The sequence below is a fragment of the Nuphar pumila genome, chromosome 3 (assembly GCF_984573655.1).
Source record: "Nuphar pumila chromosome 3, dmNupPumi1.hap1.1, whole genome shotgun sequence".
NCBI lineage: Eukaryota > Viridiplantae > Streptophyta > Magnoliopsida > Nymphaeales > Nymphaeaceae > Nuphar > Nuphar pumila.
In genome coordinates, this window is record NC_143251.1 from 146,047,522 (window position 1) to 146,067,704 (window position 20,183).

Genomic DNA, 20,183 nt, shown 5'->3' on the forward strand with positions numbered 1-20,183 from the left:
ATGGTGGTGACTGTAGAACACAGCATATACAGTTGCTCTGAAGCTGTTGGTGCTGGTGGCAGAGGGTTGGTGCTCTCGCATCTGATACATGAAGACGAGTAGATACCATAGACTGCTAAAGAATATGCCTGTTCTACGAGCGCGGTTCTGGCCTGTTGTATATGAGTGTTGGTCATGGTGATCCACCAGAATATATAGCAGCAACCATTAGCTGGTTAGGAGCAGAGCAATGCCGTAGCTCGTTGGGCCCGATCAGGAGCAATTTTATAACAATAGTTATTTGTGGAAATGTCGAAGTTATATGGGCTTCGTTGCTAGGATTCTTCACTCTACTGAGCAGAATGCTCTCTGTCTCCCTCAATTTTGGGATCTTTTATTGATAATCAAGCTGGGGATAACCCTTGTGAGAGTTGAACTGGAGACCCCTAGATTATGATAGTGTGATCCAACCATCCAGCTATCTCAATTGAACCCATATAAAATTTGAGATTTCCAAACACAATCACAGCAATAAGCTTCCACAAGGTCTCTGCACGTCTGGCTAGGTTGGTGGCTTAAGACGTTCAAGCTAAAGGATGTCAACAATTCGATGCTTGAGGTGGAGTCCTGTGAAAAGTTCAGATTCAGATAGAGTGCTAGAAGCAGATCCTGTTGTTCTGGCTTATTTACTGGCACCAGCCAATGTTTATCCACCACTGTCTTGTCCAAAATCCCTTCCATATTGATAAGCAGTTGCGGCACTATTGGTTTTATTTATTCAACGAAGCTTATGTTGATCTAACAATTGACAACCCCCTTGTCATTTCTTTCTTTCTCAATGCACTAGCACTATTGTTCACACCTAACTCATTAAGATCATCTTTGAGGTAGTTTCTTAGGCCCAGTCAGTAGGCTCATGGGAAGGAGACCGATAAGCGGACAACCCGGAGATACAACGGGGAATCTGTAGACCAGCAGAAGACCAACCTACCAAAAAAGAACTCACCTTTAGTGCAAGGTTGTAAGATTTTCCAGTGTTGGATGTGGTCGACTATAGCTTGGCAGGATTTTCCAGTTTGGTGGTAACTCGACGCAACACCTTTTTTCCCGTATAATAAATTAAAAAAAATCTCCACAATAAAGAAAGGATTTCTGCCATTTTGAGTGGGGGTTCGGATCAAGTCATTTGTCAAATGAGGATTTTCCTCATTTGACAATCCTGACTGTCTAATGAAAACACCGATGCGCAACACCTGGCATAGTGCTCTCGCCCTAAAAAAAACAACCGTTAACTCAACCTTTGTTCAACTATAGTTAACCTGATAGAGCTGATCTTAAGTGCCTGTGTGGCTGTTTGACAGGTACAGGCAAAACTTAATCAATCAGTTGTAATACACCAAATATTAGGTGGGAATTTGCAAATACAAGAAACCTTATTTTTTGCAATCAGTTGTAATATTCCAAACGTTTGCCTGGTGGTGTTGATGCATGTAAAGCTAGTGACGCACATGCTGCCCAACAATTTATCTGAGAAAGCTAATAATTCTATAACAAAACTTCCACAGATTCATTTTCCCCTACGAAGCAATACAGTGTAACCTGTCCAAAGCTGATTACCATGCCTCACTTTGAGCGTTTTTTCAATTGTTACTAGCATTAAAAGCAATCAACACATCCGCTGTGCTACAACTATACATGTATAGATGAATGTGAGAGCAGGATGACCATTCTGGCGGTAGAAACAGGAATGAACCTGCAAGCATATGGCTGATGCTTCATCGAACAAACTCACAGACCATCAACGACTTTAATGCCTGCTCTCTTGTCCCATTCTCCAGACGAGGCAGTTTCTGCCATCATCTCCTGACCACGCCAAAGTATCTAAAGAACAACAGAGAAATATTATGTAAAGACGTGACAACTCAGAGAGAGAGAGAGAGAGAGAGAGAGAGAGAACCTTGTCAATGACACCAAACTCTTTAGCTTTCTGAGGATCCATATAGAATGGTCGTCGCATCACCTTTGACACAGTCACAATTGACTGACAAGCAAACCAGTCAGATTGAAAACATCAATAACAAAATAAAAGGCAGCAGTTGTCTATATACTTACGTTACCAGTGTGCCTTGCTATGAGCTTAACAAGAGTGTCACGATTGGTTATAACCTGAGAAATATTTGCGGGTCAAAAATCAAAGAGGCCAATCAGGAATTCCTACAGCACTTTCAGCAAGGGAAACACGAATATGTAACAATTGCACCAGGCAAAACTATTTCAGATTTGACTGTTGCACAAATATCAGAAGTTTTCCAAGACCGCATAAATAACCACTAGAAATTATTTTCATCAAAGTCTTGTTGTAATACATATTCTGGATGTACATGACAACTAATGGTATAAAATGCACAAGGAATTATTTTGACTCATAACATGCGAAAAAAATAACCAGTTTTGATGCAGAGATATTTTTATATCACACAATTTACCTCTAATGACCAATCTAGGTAAGACAGATGCAACAAATTACATGACACCAGAAAGAGATCAGAGAGCAGAGCAAACCTCCTTGGCACGGATAAGGACATCACTAGCTGGCATCTGCCCTGATGATGGGACACGAGGTTGTTGAATCATTGCTGCAAACCAAGGCAAAGATGATGATACTTGTCCACTAGAACCAGAAATTCTTTGCTGTCTATAATAAAAAGCAGTTTGCAAACCTTTGGAATGCGGCATCATGAATCGTCTACCCTTTTTTCCAGCAGCAAGAAGTAGACATGCCTGCCCAATGGCTGCACCAACAGCGACAGTTTGAATCTGCATGACATCCATCTCGCAATGACGTAAGTGACTCATCCAATCTATATCACAAAAGGAAAAGATTTACGCACTGACATATATGTGGTACATATGTGCAGTACCACATAATTTAGCTTTATATTGCATCTAGCTTTAAAGACCCTCATCGTGCTTGTGCACACACAAATACTTAGATATCTTAGAACAACTTTGTCTATCAACAAATAAATCCTACTATCAAAGCCTATCCAACATAATAAATCAACCAATACAACAAACCATCAGTTAAGAAAATATGGTTTTATTGATATCTGACAAGGAAACCATGGTCATTAGCTATAAATAATCTGCTCAAATGTCAAAGTATATTATAAACAAGTCTGCAGCAGATGCAGATAAAAAAATGCATGAGACGAGTCATCTGGTGAAGTGGTACGCTTTATTTTTACACAACTGTTGGTGCAGGTGGACCTTCTTTCTGCTAGAAGGCACAATGCACTGATTATGTTTTTCATCTGGTCACCTTCAAAATCTCTGAAAACTCCAGGAAGGACGTCTGGTGAGCAACAATAACATGTAATATGAATGAAGATTGCACTGCCATGATGAATGAAGTCAACTAATCTTTTCTTCTCTTGTGTTTACAAGTATAATGGTAGAAAAGCCATGTGGTTTTGGAGAGAGAGAGAGAGAGAGAGAGAGAGAGAGAGAGAGAGAGAGAGTCCTAATGCCAATTTTACCTCTTTAAACTCTTTCTCAGTCACCAGGCATTGTAGACTCTAGTAAGCTACTAGTTGGTCAAACCATAGGTTCTACGACATTAACTAGGGAAGCTACTATTTTTGCCATAAAAGAAGGAACCATTTGGAGTACATAAAGAAAATGATAATTAATAAAATTATAATTTAGCATAATATGTTTGTATGTGTTTGCGTTATGCACATACGCACAAGAATCATTAACTCCCACACTGTTTCTTTTGTGGATGTTAACAAGTTCCACAAATTTATATACTTCCTATCAAATTTGAAAATGATATGATGATTTGATGAATGGACTTTTAGCAATTTTACAAAGAAAATATATTAAGAGACATCGTGAATTTTCAAAATACAGGTAGTAATGTGTCATTTACTCTTTCTAATTATGCACGCTCATGTTCATGTGTAACATACAGGCAAAACTATGACACTTAGAGCATTCTTTTGTGCTATGCCATGCATGAGAAAAAGAAACCGCACAAATATATTGTAATATCTCGTAATTTTCCTATATTTCAAGTTTGTAAATACAATTTTTAATTTAATAATTATATTTTATATGTTTGAAAATTTAAAATAATAAATATGGCTGACGTCAATGGGGGGTATGGACCTAGTCCAGGGCGCATTGAAGATATTTATATATGATATGTAACACCTGAGAAATTTTATTTATTTTTAACCTTTAAATTCAAGCAAAATTCAGGTGAAATTAAGGAATGAAATGGATCTAGGACCATAGTTAGATCTGTTATGGAACGTAGATCTCATAGGAGATCTGATTTGTCAAATTTGGATATGGGTTGGTTTAGAAAATGCGTTTTTCAAATTAGACCGGTCTCTATTTTGGGTCCTTTTCTAATTTGGATCGGAGTAGTCCAATCTATATACATTTGGGTTGACATCAACATGGATCTGGACCTAGTCTAGGATCTATATTGACTAGTGCCTTGTATGGGCTGAAATCCAAATGGATATGGATTTGGATCATGGGTCCAACCTGAATGCATAATCCATCCAATAACTTATTTAAAACAAAAACGAATTTAAACTTTAAGAAACATATATATAAGTAAAATATATATTTATATATTAAAAGAGGTCCCCAAGCATATCCTCTAGAAGAGGTGTCACTCCCTAATGAGGAAGCCTTCCTCAATATAAAAAAAAGAATGTATATATATATAATAATAGAGGGAGAGTTCTACTTTGGGTAGAACTCTACCCCCCAACCAACTCCATCTAGAAGGGGGCTTCACCCCCTTATGAGAGAGCCTCTCACTATAAGAAGAGAGAGGTTAAACCTCTCTAAAAAAAGTTAGCTGAAAAAGAGAGAGAGGAAAAAGGAAAGAAGAGAGAGAGAGAGAGAGAGAGAGAGAGAGAGAGAGAGAGAGAGAGAGAGAGAGAGAGAGAGAGGACAATCTTCAACGTCACCTCCTTCCTCTACGTTTTCGCAATCCGAAGAGTAAGGTACAAGATTATCTCTCTATTCCGATAAGTGGAGGGAGTTGCGTGGACTGAATCAAGTATGGGCTTGAGAGAGGAAATTAAATCTGTATATATATACATACAGATTTATCGATTCTGTCAAATCTGGATCTATGTTGGCTGGTTGAATATTGATTCTTGATTCGGGTTTTTGATAGGCTTGAGAAAAAAAAAAGTTATAGCAGTCATAATATTAAGTAAGGTTGCTGTGATTATCTGTGTTTGGTTCAAATTTATTTGACTGATCTGTTAAATCTATGTTTATCAAATCGAGTTCACGTTGATCTATTAACCAATACTTAATTTATGTTTGAGTTCATAAAACTGATTTCTATAAATGGCGTCAGGGTACACGTGCCTGCATACACGCACCCATATCAGTCCTGTATATGACATGACTGATATGGTGTGGTTGTGGGTATTCAAAACTCACAAAAGAAAAAGGAAAGATTTTTGATAGATGTCATTAAATCCGGGCCTAGAAATAAAAAAAAAAGTGTGGTAATAATAATACAAAAGAAACCTGCTGTGATTTTTGGATTAGATTTATGGTACTTAAATTTAATCTGCGTTTTTCTGGTTTGGGTTCAGTTTATTTGTTTCAACTTGTTTTTGTTTGGAAATTTAATTTCTTGCTCACGTGGGTTACAGTCATAAACAGGAACTCGTTGGGTATTATGTTGGATCTGAACCCCATTGGAAGCACCCTGGATTCAACAAGGTTTAGATCTTATTGACTGCAGCCAAGAATGACAACAGATCTGTGTTTCATGCTTTGTAAGACTAAGAATGAATTTGGGTCATGATTTGAACCTGGATTTCTGACAGGGACGTGTTTGAGATGCAACCGAAATCGGCATGCATGTAAATCAAAAACATGATTTTGGCAAGTATCGAGCAGTGCCTGCCAGCTGATCAAACCTTGAGATATATATACATACATCTACTGAATGTAGATCTTATATATATATATATATATATATATATATATATATATATATATATGTGTGTGTGTGTGTGTGTGTGTGTGTGTGTGTGTGTGTGTGTGTGTGTGTGATAGAATTTTTAATCAGTCAAGCTTAGATTTATTGATTCACGCATGTGTTGATTTACGATACCAGGATTTATCGCATGACTTGGACCCTTTTTCCATTGTCAGCCTTTCATGTGTTCAGGAAATTTAGTTGAGCATGTGTTATTCTGAGAAATAAGTTGATGCAGAGGTCGACCCTGTTCAGATTTGATTTATCCTGAAATTTGTCGTCTTTACTATGATTCAGACCTTTATATATATATATATATATATATATATATATATATATATATATATATATATATATATATATATATATATATATATATATATATATATATATATATATATATATAAAGTGTCACAGCTCATGCAAGAAACCTTTTGATGTATGGTTCTTTATCTAATGATTTGGTTATGCATGTTATGTTTTACTTCCTGTTTTAGTCGAGTCATGCATAAATTCAAACATGTGAATTACTATGTTGCAATCTGATTTCTCAGTCATGCCTTTAGAAGCATGACTATATTAATTGTGAAATTGCATACATGATGATTTGTTTTATGCATGGGGTTTGCTTTCTTAAATATGAGTAAACTGTTTTGTTGAATGGATTAAAAATCAGATTTGAAGAGGGTTTTTGAAAAACTGAAATTTTACTTATGCCATCCCTAAAATCTGATTTCTTTTGGAATCATGAATTCTGGTTGGTCATGGATATTTTATTGAATCTGAATCTAATGAGTACCAAAACTGGTCGGTCTCAAAAAGTTTGGATTCTAGACCAATATGGTAGATCTGATTGTGTTTGCATTCGCTCACTAGCCATGAATATGTTTTGGTATCATGTCTTGTGAATTGTGAATATTAAATTATTCTCGTCTATGAATGATTATTGTTACTGTGAGATGTGCAATGTTATTTAATTTACGTAGTGGTTATGTATGAACCACTGATGTGCCTTTGGAGGCCAGGAGCATGTGTTGCTCTTGAGATAGTAAAACTGTAAATGCATTGAAAAATGATTTCTGAAAATTGTTTTTGAGTTAATTATACTGTTGACTTAATAAAGCAAAGACCCGAATTTGTCATTGCATGATGATTTGCATAACTCTTAATTAATTAAAATGATAAAAGAGACCAAACAGTATAATAACTTTATTTCCTGATGTCTCTTTGAAAGGGTGGGAACCTTGGATGGCGATCGTAGGGGACCGTGAGAATACTAAACACCATGTGCATTTGTTGCCCCCAAGAACCTGGTGTAGTTCATGTTCCCAACCACTATTATAGGAAACTTTTAACTACTTTGGCTACGGATGGTGTTGTTGACTCAACTGTAGTTATTAGTATACCAAGAAAGTGACATCAATGAATGATGATTTTCTTGATGTCCCGACATTAGGTGATGATTCCTAATGTTTCGATGAATGATGATTCCTGATATCGGTCGGAAAACAAGTGTGAAACCTAGTAATTAAAATACAACTTGTGTGTTAAGCTACGACTGAAAACTGCCTTGAACCTCAGAAACTTTACTTGTTTTAAGTATCCGCGGGTTTGTAAGAATGTGAAAATTAAATTTGCGTGCATTAAATAGGGACATGCATGCAAAAACAATTCTAATAAATTAACTTAAAAAGTTATTCGTGCATGTTGCATTGATTCATGCATCCCTAAATGTTTGATATAGCATGAAATTGTTGAATGCTTGCTTGAACTGCTTAGATGATAAGTTATTCTGATGATATATTGCCTGTGATTCTTCTTAAACTTGTGCTTGATTTGCTTTATGCTATTTCCTTACTGTTGAAAAGTTAGAGGGTCTCGTACAAGAACTTCAGTTCTTACTTGTTTTTTAAAAATGTTTTTCAGGCACCGAGACTCCGTGATGATATGACTGACTGTTTGGAGGACTCGATGTTTATGGTCTGGTAGGTCGGATTTTGATGCACACGGGATTAGATAGAGTTGATTTTGGAAGTTGTTTAAAACTTATTGACGTATTTGATTAAATAAATGAAGTTCAGTTCATGGTTTAAATTTACTCTATGTCTGAAATGGTTGATGGGTTGTGAATATTAAATTTGTAATGTGCCCCTGGTTCTTGAGAGGTTTTTCTCAATTGTTTTAATTTTTTTTTTGCATTTTTCAAAGATCAGTTTGGGGTCGTTACATATATGCTTAGACTGTTCTCTGGAGCCGGTGGGTTTCTTGAAAAAAATAAAGTAAATGATAAGTTATTAAAAAAAAGAAATTGGAAATGATAGGACTAAAGGAATCATTAGAAGTAGAACACTGAAATAGGATGAAAAATGATGTGAACAGTAAGTAAATTATTTATGCCAATATAACATAGAACTACAGTAATCATATTCAATGTTGTCAAGAGACAACAAAGATACATGAAAGAAACTCACTTCATTTTTCAACTGCATCATGGCATCATAGATGGCAAATCCTTCATATTCCATCCCAACCTGCAATAACAGAGTTTGAGGACTTGAGATGCCACTACTAAATAGGAAAACTAATAAAGCAAAAGTAAAAACATCAAGTTCACCAAGAAATTATAAAGTGGAGTTGCATATGTTTAAGAAGAGAATGCAGAAAAATGTTTAATGGGCATTTGTATCTATTCTGTATGATTTTAAGAGTTCACTGAATAAAATGAGCAGGCAAGGAGAACTAGTATAACTGCAAAAAAATAAAGTTTGTTAAGAAATGATAAGCAGGAGTTATTTTTAGGAAGAAAAAATACAGAAACCAGGTTTCTAGATAAGATTTTTTAACTGTTTTCATTTGGAAGAACCTTTAAGCACAATAGAACTCGAGAAAGACAAATGAGAGGCACTAGTACAGAAGCAAATATGAGGAGGCACTATTTTAGCAGCTATCTGTTAAGATGAATGCACTATTTTTGTGTATATACGTATGTATATATACATGTGTTGTATCTTCTTCAACCACGTTGACTAAGACTAGCCGTTGGAGGCTAGTCCAACGGCTAGAGGAATAGGTTGGACCCTCAACAATGGCTAGAAGGTCTCTCATTTACTGTCTCGTCTCTCCTTTCCACTTTCTCTATATATTGTGGGTGTGTGTTCGAGTGAAGATTGAGAGAATGATGGGTGGATTTAGGTTATTTTTTAGTGTTTTTTAGTGAGATACTTTGTGTTTTGAATTTCTTCTTTGTATTTTTGAATTTCATTCTTAATGAAATTATTCATTCATAATACTTGTGTTTCATTGTTATTTCTTAAGGTGAGTTTGTATCCAAATACATTATATTTGGGTTCTTGGTATTCATTTTGGAGTGCTTCGGGATCCGTGTCATTTCGTTACATGGTATCAGAGCTCGGCTTCGTGGTCTTGAAAACAATTGTATTAATGAATGGTGGATTAAAGGATTTCACATTGCGGTATCTATATTTGGCTTTTTCATTTTCATATGTATGGTAAGTGTTTTAAAAGGGTTTATATTAAAAATAAATATTTTTCTTGAAATTAGAATATGTAGAAATTGTTGTCTATTGATATATGAAATATATGTTGGATATGTATATTAAAAAAATATTCTTTTGCAAAAATATGTGGTTTCTTAAAGTCTTATATGTGTTTCATCATGTTTTGCAAAATATTAAATTTCATGTGGTATTTTTTGTATGTCACTTAACGTATGTGTGTACATGGATTACCCTTAGGATTTTTAATATATCGTGATGTTTGTTTGGTGATTTTAATTATGTGACCAATCATGAATTTTAAGATATATTATGTGGACCTCCATAATTAAGATTGTGAATCTTAGAAATTTTTTGTTTGGTTGTCATTAGTCATGACAGATGTTTTCTGTGCTCTAAGGTCCTATCATCATGTATGTTTGAGTGATATTGCTCTATTTTAAATAACTTCATTAAGTAAAGTTATTCTCAAGATTAATGGCTTGTGTTTACGCTTCTTATTGAGCATTTTATGAATAAAACTTGAATTTTTAGACTCTTGTATGCTTGTTGTTTAGCACTTAGTAGATTTATCCGTGTTAGCCCATCGGTGGCTTATTGTTTTGAGTGCTTGTAGAGTTTTGTAACCCTTAGTGGTCTCCTTGTTTATTGATATTTCATTATATGCATTGTGATAAAATTTCTTTTATAACATATGTGGGTTCATGGTTGGTGATAGTTAGGTATGTTACTGAACTTCTATATAACTCTTTGTGAATCTCTATATGTTTGTCATCAATTGTCTCATGAATCTTTATCATGAAATTTCTTCTTGTCTCTTTATCGAGATTTATTGGATCTTTTGTATGTGATGTGCCTTAGTGCACTTGCTCCTTGATTAGTGGATTTATGATTCCATTATCTTTTGAAGGATACTCAAATTTCATGATTTCATCTCATCTATGAAGATTGCCTATATTGGGCATGACCTTGACCGTTATTTGCTTGTTTAAGTTTATAAAAAATTGTCATGAGACATCTTGTGTTGCATATGATTGCACTTATTTCTAAATTTGTATTGAACTTGATTTGAAATTGTGACTTTCAAATCAATTTATGTTTTTGAACTCACCTTATTTTAAATTGATCTTTTTGTGAGTTCGGTATTGCCATACTATGGCATTTGTTTTGTCCTTCACAAAATTTTATATGATGCATCATTTCTTTTGACCTTGTTGTTGTTGGGTTGAAGTTAGCCGTTGAGGTGAATTATGTATGCACAAGTCATCTTATCAGTATCTAATTATCAAAGTTTATGAGTGTCGTGTTGACATTTGTCTTGGATCTGATTGATAATTAATTGACCTCTGGATCCATGTTGGATTTGTTGAACCAGAGTCATTTGTTGGGGTGAGTTGTGTATGCCCCGGTTTTGTCAATTTAGATTGTCGGCTTATAGTTTGACTCTAATTGATGGTTGTTTGATCTATGGTTCCGTAAGTGTGTTTTATCACTAGTTTGTATATTTGGCCATTGTTATTATGGATGCTTATAATTATGTTTATCTGTGATTGCTATCTATTTTTTGAAACCATGGTGTTTCAAAAGTTTGTAAAATTTAATATCACTACATTGATTCATAAATATTTTACATTAGTTTGATTTGTTACAAACTCTCTTACCGTGTGTGCTTCCTCCTGCACCAGCCACACCTTGGAGCTCCAATCGGTTCCCAAGTGGCAGTCGATCCACCTCCATCTCACGCCCAGCCTTGCTCTCTCTTCTCCAACAAGTGCAGCCTTCGACACCTTCAGCAGCGGATCCACCACCTCAACGTAGCATCCTCTTCGCAGCCGGATCAAGTGCAAGCCTAAACCCAAGGTAAGACCCCTTTGGCTTATTAAACTCTTGTTTATTTTTCCTTTTGATCTTGATAAGGCTATCAGATGAGTCATTTAGATGTTTTTTAATGTAGTGAGTTATGTGCACCCATTGATGTTATTTGCAGTTTTACAATGATTTTTGAAGTGAGGTAATGTCCACCTCTTGTAGTTGTAGCTGATTTGTATTGTCGGGGAGCCTGTATTGCCTGTGCATGGTCACGAGAATGATTATTGTTGACATTTGTGTTCAGTTTCGATTATCAGTTTGTTGTTGCATGGTCACTGGTTTGATAATGGCTGTCATGTGTATTGTGCTCTTGTTGTAGTAGCTGATACACTTGATTTTTTGAGGTTTGGAGGTCTAGTGAGGTGAATGCTTGTGGTGGTCGAACTATTGCTGAGACTTGCAAATATCATTCATTGTGTTATGTGAAAATTTTAAATCCCTCTATAAAATTTCTAAACTTTTACTACTCATTTTCCCTTGTATGAAAACTGTTTTTTAAAATATTTTCATGCATTTTGTATTGAATATGCTTTAATTGCATGATTAAGGATATTTTAAATTTGATCCATGATTGGTTGTCTTGTGTGTTCTCTAAGCTGTCTTATAATTTTTTACTTGAGAATCTCTTTGTAAATTGTTGGTGTGTATCTCTATTGTGAGAGTTCTTTTGGTCCATAAGTGACCACTATTGTATTGGTATCTCTTGTGGTACTCTTGTGAGACCTTGAGACTTTTTCTAAGCTAATTATTATGAAGTAATATATATATATATATATATATATATATATATATATATTCTCTTGTGAGTTTGGATCTTGTGTACGAGTGCTTGGCCCATAAGTGGTCTTTACATATTACTCTCTTGTTGCTCTTGTAGGCATTTTCATTATTCTTCTATTTTAATCAGTGTTGTAAGTATCGTATTGTATGATACGGTATGATACATATCGTTACTTTTGGGTTTAGCAATACACTACACACCCATATCGAGTGTATCGTACGATACACCACGTATCGTGTTGTATCGTACGATACAGGATGTATCGTATGATACACCTTCGACGCACTTTAAAAAAGCCAAAAGTTAGTTTTCATTTTGGGTTTTAAATACCTTTTGAGGGTCGACTTCTCCATTTGTCTAGAAGCCACTAAAAGTGCATTTTCATTCATTTTCACCCAAAGAAGTGGGTTAAGGTAAAAAATAAGTGCATTTCCACAATTTTTCCACTCAAGAAAATGGGTTAAGGTAAAAAAATCTTTATTATGAGTAAAATTACAAAGCTATTTTTCAAAAAGATTCACTTCAGGGGGCACGAATTAAAGATTTATATCAAGGTAGAAATTATGCGCCACACTCCTCCAACAAAGATGGCATAAGATGATTCGGCATGGAAATAGGGCACTCAAGTAATGAGTGAAAACCGATTGAAAATCGAGTCCAACTATTGTCATAATATTTTTGTTTATGTAATATAGAAGTATGAGTCTTGTGGAACGTTCTTAATTGCAAGATACTTAATATTTTGCATTGTTCCTATGAGATAGTTGATGTTTGATGATGTCTTATGCAACTCAAAGATACATAAATGCTTCATATGTGATTTTATGATTGTATTTTGTGTAATTCATCATTGTTTCATGTGATATGATTTTTTTAGAATTTTTGCTAATTTTCTGATTTTTTTTTATCTTTTTTGAAATTTTTTTATTAAAAAATTACGATACGGTGTTACTTTGTGCCCGACCGATACGGGTAACGATACGATACTTACAACCTGGATTTTAATCATTACATAGTCCATTAACATGCTTATAATGTGTCTTTGTTGCATAGGTCAACATATTTTGAAAATTAAATTGTTATAATCTATGTCACAGGGATTCGACAAGACAGGTGCTGCACCCGTGTTGATGCAAAGCGACGCGGGTGCACATGCAGCACCTGGTGCGGTCAACCCGACCCTGGGTGCGGTCAACGCACCTATGGTCATTTTTTGGATTTTTTTTTTTTAAAAAAATTCTAGGCTACGGAATAAAAAACCCAAACTTTTTCGGGAAAAACGATCAAAAAATGGAAAAAAGAAAACTCACTAAATTCTAAGAGGACCAACAGGAAGATGAAGATAGAGGAGATGAGCCCTCCGGAGAGCGTCATGTTGTAGAAGTCCTCGTTGATCTTCGGGTAGGCGTCGAGATTTCAGAGCTTGTTCATCATCTCCATGGCCCTCCCGGCCGCCGGAAAACAGGCAAGCTGGGAATTCCAGAGAGGGAATCTAGGGTTTCCGCTCTCTCCCCACAACCCTCTTCCTCTCCCTCTTTATTTTGCCGGCAGAGCTACCGTGAAATACTCTCCTATTTTTTTGTCCTTTTTTACATACGAAACTTCCTTTTTTGGGGGTTTATTTATTATTTGCCTTCTATATGAGGGTTGGCATTTTTCCGAACGGTACGATCCCGTGACGATGTATGACATCCAAAGGTCAAGTCCAAGGACTCATGAGTCATGACCACAATTGTCATTGGTTGGTGGATCGGATATCCGATTCAGACACAGGAAGGTGTGAGCTCCCAGGTAGCACGCAATGAGATTCGGGTTCGAATTACATCGGGTAGAGGAGACCTTCAAGGCAGCTCAAACTCGTCCCACATAATTGAAAATAACAAGTATTAAAATGTATTATTTCAATTAAAAAGTTATATACATAATGTAAAGAGTCTTACACACAATCAAGTCTACAAACAACTTGACAAAACATACATTCACCCAATATGGTAAACCAAAATAGCATACAAAATGCTCCACAGAACAAACATAAGAATAGTGCATAAATGCACTTGAATCTGAATATGTAAGAGGTAAAACCCTCTACCTTTGTATATAAATTACAATGGGCAGCATGCCCTTATTTATAGAGGTTACATGAGAGGAGCTATTAAAATAGCTGTTGGGATAGCTGTTGGGCTACTCCCAACAGCTCTAATTAGAGCCGTTGGGAGTAGCCCAACAGCTCTATTCAAACAGTCAACATTTTGACTGTTTGACAAAAAGGCTGTTGGCTGTTTTGACAGTCCAACAGCTCTAGTCAATTATGACTGTTTGACAAAAAGACAAAAAAATAAGAAAGAAATAAAATTACAAAATAAATAAATAAAAAAGTATTACAAGAATATAAGTATATACTTTAAATATATAGTTATATACATATATATATACATATACATACTCTTGTATTACGAAAAGTATGTATATATATATAAATATATATATATATATATAAATATATATATATATATATATATATATATATATATATATATTCAAGTATATACATATATATGTCATTTTCTAACAACATAGCTCACAGGGGCTATCCTTTTCTGACTAAGGGCTACCATAGTTGTCATTTGACATGGGATGACCATGGTACATACGGGTGGGCAACCGGCCCTGCAGCTTGATGGGCTAAGCCTACCCGGCTCAGGCCCGGTTTGGGTCATGACTTTAGAAACCCCATCTGCTATATACGTGAGATGGGCTAGGGCCAGGCCGCGGGCTATCGGGGTCATTTTGGTAAATTTTTTGGATTTAAAAAAAATCTGGGCTGCGGTACCCCGAACTCCCTTCTCTCTCTCTCTCTATATATATATATATATTTATTTATTTTTTGTTTTTTTTTGCGCACCCCCGCACCCGCACCCATGTGACATAGGTAACAATCAGATTGAGTCTTCCTATCTCTTTAGGACATTAAAGTATCCCCTTTGTATATGTTGATTGATATAGTTGTTGATCAATTTTTGCCTTTGTTGCAAAATATCATTTCTCTTGTATGCGGGTTTTGTAAATTTCTTCATTGTTTCCGTTGTGCATTTGGTTATTTCTTTGAAAAACCCTTTTCATGAATATTTTATTCCTTGTGTGGATTTAACTCCTTGGAAAGTTGTCTTGTTTAAATTGTTCTCTTTTGATCTTGTTTATGATATTTAAAGATTCGTAGTGATGACTTCATGTCAAATATATGTGTTTTTTAAATTGTTTTTAAACTTTTTAATTATGTTTAAAATTCGGTGCTTGAAATTATTAGAAAACACTTGCCTTTTTGGATATTTTTTAAATATATATATATATATATATATATATATATATATAGTATTTTTTGGTGTGTTTGGTCATCCTCTCTCTATAATATATAGATAATTTTTTAAATCCTCTTTTATGGTTTATGATATATATATATATATATATATATATATATATATATATATATATATGTGTGTGTGTGTGTGTGTGTGTGTGTGTGTGTGTGTGTGTGTAGTTGGAATGTTTCGTTAGCTCTATCTATAGGTTCTCAAGTGGTGATGATATTAAAGATTCTAAAGACCCTTTGTACAACAGAGCATATGATTGAAGATCAAAAGCACTACTCAAGGAAGCATCAAATGGAAAAACTTAATGAAGTCAGCGAAGTCATTTTATGTAATGGATTCCTTCTTTTGTAATTGCAAGTTTGAGGGGGTGTTAAGATGACTGTAATATATATATATATATATATATATATATATATATATATATATATATATATATATATATAGTATGTAGACTAAGACTAGCCATTGGAGGCTAGTCCAACAGCTAGATATTCTAGCTGTTGAAACAGGTAGCCGTTGGACCGTCTCCAATGGCTACATCTCTCCTTTACTTTCTCTTCTCTCTTCTCCTCTTTCTCTATATATTGTGGGTGTGTGAATGAGCAAAGGTTGAGAGAGTGATGGGTAGATTTAGATTCTTTTTTACTGTTTTGAGTGTTTTGTAGTGAGTGAGTTTGTATTTTGAATTTTTTCTTTGTATTTTTTAATTTTATTCTTAATAAAATTATTCATTCATAATACTTGTGTTCCATTGTTATTTCTTATGGTAAGTTTGTATTCAGATACATTATATTTGGGTTCTTGGTATTCATTTCGGAGTGCATAGGGATCCATGTCATGCATGTCATTTCGTTACACTATCAGCTGTATTTGGTTTGCAAAGCCACTGTCATAAGAAATCACCACCAACATAATACAACCAACTGCAAGAAAAGGAAAGAAAGCAAGGCAATCAACTGTTTGAAAAGAGTACATGTTAGAAAGTGACTTTGAATACTTTAGGTTCAATAATGAACCCATACACATGCATATGAAGTGCGAATATACGCACTCAAGGGAACAACACAAGCACATCATGTGCCAATACATAAACCCATAAAAGGGGTAAATATGACTTAAAGTCATAAGTTGAATATTATTGAAGAAAAAGGAAGAAGAGGGTAAAAACCCTATACAATGGAGTATAAGCTCCTCCAAGGAGTGAAGAATACAAAGGAGCAAGCCCCTATTTATAAGCACAAAAGGGACCACCTTGGGGGCTCCCAAATGAGACGTTGGAGAGCCCCCAACGGTCACATTTGTGACCGTTGGGGGCTCCCAACGTCTCTATTGGGAGGCCCCCAATATGGTACGAATACGAAAATTAAAAAATAAAAAACAGAAAATTAAAGAAAATATTACAATGCATATTCCAATTGGAATATGCGTAAAATGACAAATTACAAGAATACCCTTGAGGGTATTTTAGGAAGATAGAATATATATATTTATATATATATATATAAATAGAGATACGTATACATATATATATGTATACGTATCTTTATATATATATATATATGTATATTTAAGGATTATATTTCAACATATATGTGTATGAGTACACATATTTTAACAGTACAATGATTAAGAAAAGTGAGAGAATGAATAAGAACATATAAGGATGGATTTTCTTTTCAACCCGAGCATGGTAAGAACTTATACTGTCAGCCTAGAGAGTTCAATGCAAACCACCATCAAACAAGCTTGGGTCATGGTCACCTTAAAACTAATCGAGAGTAGGAAGCAACAATTATAGATGACCGAAAAGGGGTGTTAATAGGGAAATTTTCTGATGGAGGATTCAACATGCAAATTGCTTGTTGCCAAAAGTAGCCTATATGAACTTTTTTCTTATGAAGGATACGTAAGAGATGAGAGTAAGTAATAAGGCCACATGTCAACTTTGTACAGCAAGAGCCATGCACAACTGATTACCCATCGAGATTGGTTAGTCAAATACCTTCTAGTTACACCAAAATACTCACACACCAAAAGAGGAAAAAAAAAACAAAAAAAAATCTGATTGACCTTTCTTCAGAAAGGAATATGTAATGAAAAGGGATTTCATATAGTTAAAACATCATACCGTCTCTCCATCATCACGTGTTGTTCCAGTAGAATTAATATAGAGATAGATAGGCTGTTTTGGGTCAACCCATTGCAAGTACATCAATTCTGCGATCACGAGCTCGGTAACAGCTGGTACCAACTAATCAAGACAAATGGTTAATGTAGAAAAAGGAAAGAAAGAAAGAAGTTGCAACAAAAAGATCTATATGAATCACGGTGCCTGCTAGATTGGAGTTATGATATTAGTGCAGTGCTCATACTAAGTTCATAAGTAAAAATTTCCTGAGTTGTCTTAATATCTCAAAATTGTCAAACATTATTATAAAAAATTAAAAAAGAAAAAACATAACATATGCATCTCTTCATAACCAAATGAATTCTCTTATGTTCTGCAAAAGGACAAGTGAATCTTGGGTCATATTTGCAAGTGTTCTCTTCGTTATATGGTGAAGGTCCATATTTCTTGTGATCTTGTGTGAGAACTGACTACGCAGGGTTAAAAGAAAAAACTGCAACTGATGTCTCAAAAGATAAGCTCATCAATCTGTTGTAATTCCTTTTAAAATTGCTGGCTCCATGCAAATCGAAATTTATATGTTCTAATTTTTGCTCCCTCATGGCCTTCATCAACTACGCTAACTAAGTAACTCGACATGTTTTCCATTTCATGAAAATTCTAGTTTGTTATTGGATTTGTTTCTTCTTGCAATCTAGTTCTCAGTGTGCACCTTACTGCCTTTTGCTTATAGTCAACAAGAAACTGGAGAGGAGTAATTCTGGAAAGTGATATCTGAACTGAACAACATTACTCCTCTAAGTAGAGAAGAACACATAAAGTTGTCAAGTATCTCCAGACGTACTCAGTTTTCTGAATCACAATTTTTGTTTTGTTCATTATTTACTCTCCATTGTTCAAAATTCAGCAGCAGCGAAACCTGGCATAGAATGACTCACCAGATTTTACATGCGGTCCTGTAGTAAAGAATTTCCATTCATTTTATGACAACCCCATGGCATAAAATCAACTTATAACAGCTTCAACACATATCATCTTGAACTTTTCTGACCATCATCCAGAAAATCAGTTTGTTCAGGTCCTTTATCTGCCATAATGCTAGAAGTTTGACAATATTTCATCCTAACCATCCCAATTACACGGCCAATCTGTCTTTCTTGGCTTATCAATGAAGGGGAAGAATTTCTGTCTCCAACAACGAATATCCTCAATACAAAGAAATCGCCTCCAACACATCTTTTACTTCAAATTAAGAGCTGAACCACGTCTTAGTTCAATTAACTAATTCCACATCATAACCATCGAAAGATTTATCCGTTCTGATGGTTAACATCTTCTAACTATTCCTCGAGATCCTATGGTATCCAAATACTTCATACCATCATATCTTCAATCAATACCAGATAGTTCTAACAAATAAATAAACACGAACAAACAACATCCAAGCTAAAAATGAACCAAGGAATCAAGAAGATTTCACCACGAATTGACCATTTTGGTTGTACACAACATGGAAATCCCAAGAAACTTACCGGCATCCCGATATAGACGATCCGACCATGAAGCAGCAATGAAGGCAAATCCGGAGGAGGCTTTCTCGGCCTGTGCTCCCCATATGAAACAGTACGCTCCACCTTTTTCCATGACAGAAAAAGAACACCCACCATCAATTTGTCCCCAAAAAAGAAGCCACACATCAAAGAAAACTCAGGAAATCGTCGAAGAAACCAACAAGAACGCGAGTACCCAAATGGGGATTTTTGTTTCCTCCTCTCTTTCCGGCCTACCTGAGCGGGGCTGGCCATGAGTTGGGGGCTATCGAACAGGTCCAAGTAGGGAGGGACGTTGGGGTTCCTGTTCTTGAGGAGCTCGGGAAGAGGGTCGGGGGAGGCCGCCGCTGCGGAGGCCAGCTTCGAGAGGAAGGGATCCTTTGGGTTGAGTGGGGGCATCGGAATCGACATCCTCGCACCTCTGCTGCCCCTCAGAGAGTGGTTGCTGCTGCGGAGACGAAGCGTATGGGTGCTCATGGAAGAGCAACTCACGCTCCCGCAAGCCATCTCTCTCTCTCTCTCTCTCAGCAAATTTTTCAAGTTATCTTTTCCCTCATTCTTCGCTTTGTCATACCATTCTTCTTCTTTGCCCACCAATGAGAACACTTAGCTTCAGCTTTGCAGCAAGGGACACACACTGCAGGTTTCGAACTCGCAACGTCCCTATTCACCCGAGCAAATCTCTAAACAAGTTTGACCGTTTTATTCCCATCTAGGTACGATTAGATGACATTGTAGGACAAAGGATTCAAAGGCCAGAAGGTCATGCCATGATGCCAATATTAAACATGAACATATGCTAATCAAGCACCCGAAGTACAACTACAATGTCAATTTTCAAATGGGTCACTAATTCCTCGTCGCAACGAGATTGGCTCATGTGTCTGAGACGATGAGAAGCAATGGAATAGATCTGAGCATAGGTAAGTTTTGGGGAGGTTCATTTAAAGTTGCGTCATTTG

The 20,183-nt window shown here is 35.6% G+C and overlaps 1 protein-coding gene across 1 annotated transcript; it reads right to left on the bottom strand.

Annotated features, from left to right (window-relative positions):
- Positions 1-1,530: 1,530 nt before the first annotated feature.
- Positions 1,531-19,810, bottom strand: LOC149844305 (ATP-dependent Clp protease proteolytic subunit-related protein 3, chloroplastic-like). Its single transcript, XM_090000490.1, has 9 exons — positions 19,459-19,810; positions 19,204-19,305; positions 17,672-17,794; positions 8,482-8,541; positions 2,700-2,796; positions 2,542-2,615; positions 2,092-2,145; positions 1,937-2,020; positions 1,531-1,860 (listed from the first exon to the last, which is right to left on the bottom strand). Exons 1-9 carry the CDS (start codon positions 19,726-19,728, stop codon positions 1,768-1,770), a joined length of 957 nt encoding a protein of 318 aa, XP_089856616.1. The 5' UTR covers positions 19,729-19,810; the 3' UTR covers positions 1,531-1,767.
- Between the last annotated feature and the right edge of the window lie 373 nt (positions 19,811-20,183).

Coding starts and splice junctions, on each gene's coding strand:
- LOC149844305 (XM_090000490.1), bottom strand. CDS start 19,728: ATGGCTTGCGGGAGCGTGAGTTGCTCTTCCATGAGCACCCATACGCTT. Junction 19,306..19,458: donor TCATGGCCAGCCCCGCTCAG/GTAGGCCGGAAA, acceptor TCATGGAAAAAG/GTGGAGCGTACTGTTTCATA. Junction 2,146..2,541: donor TCCTTATCCGTGCCAAGGAG/GTTTGCTCTGCT, acceptor AATATTTCTCAG/GTTATAACCAATCGTGACAC.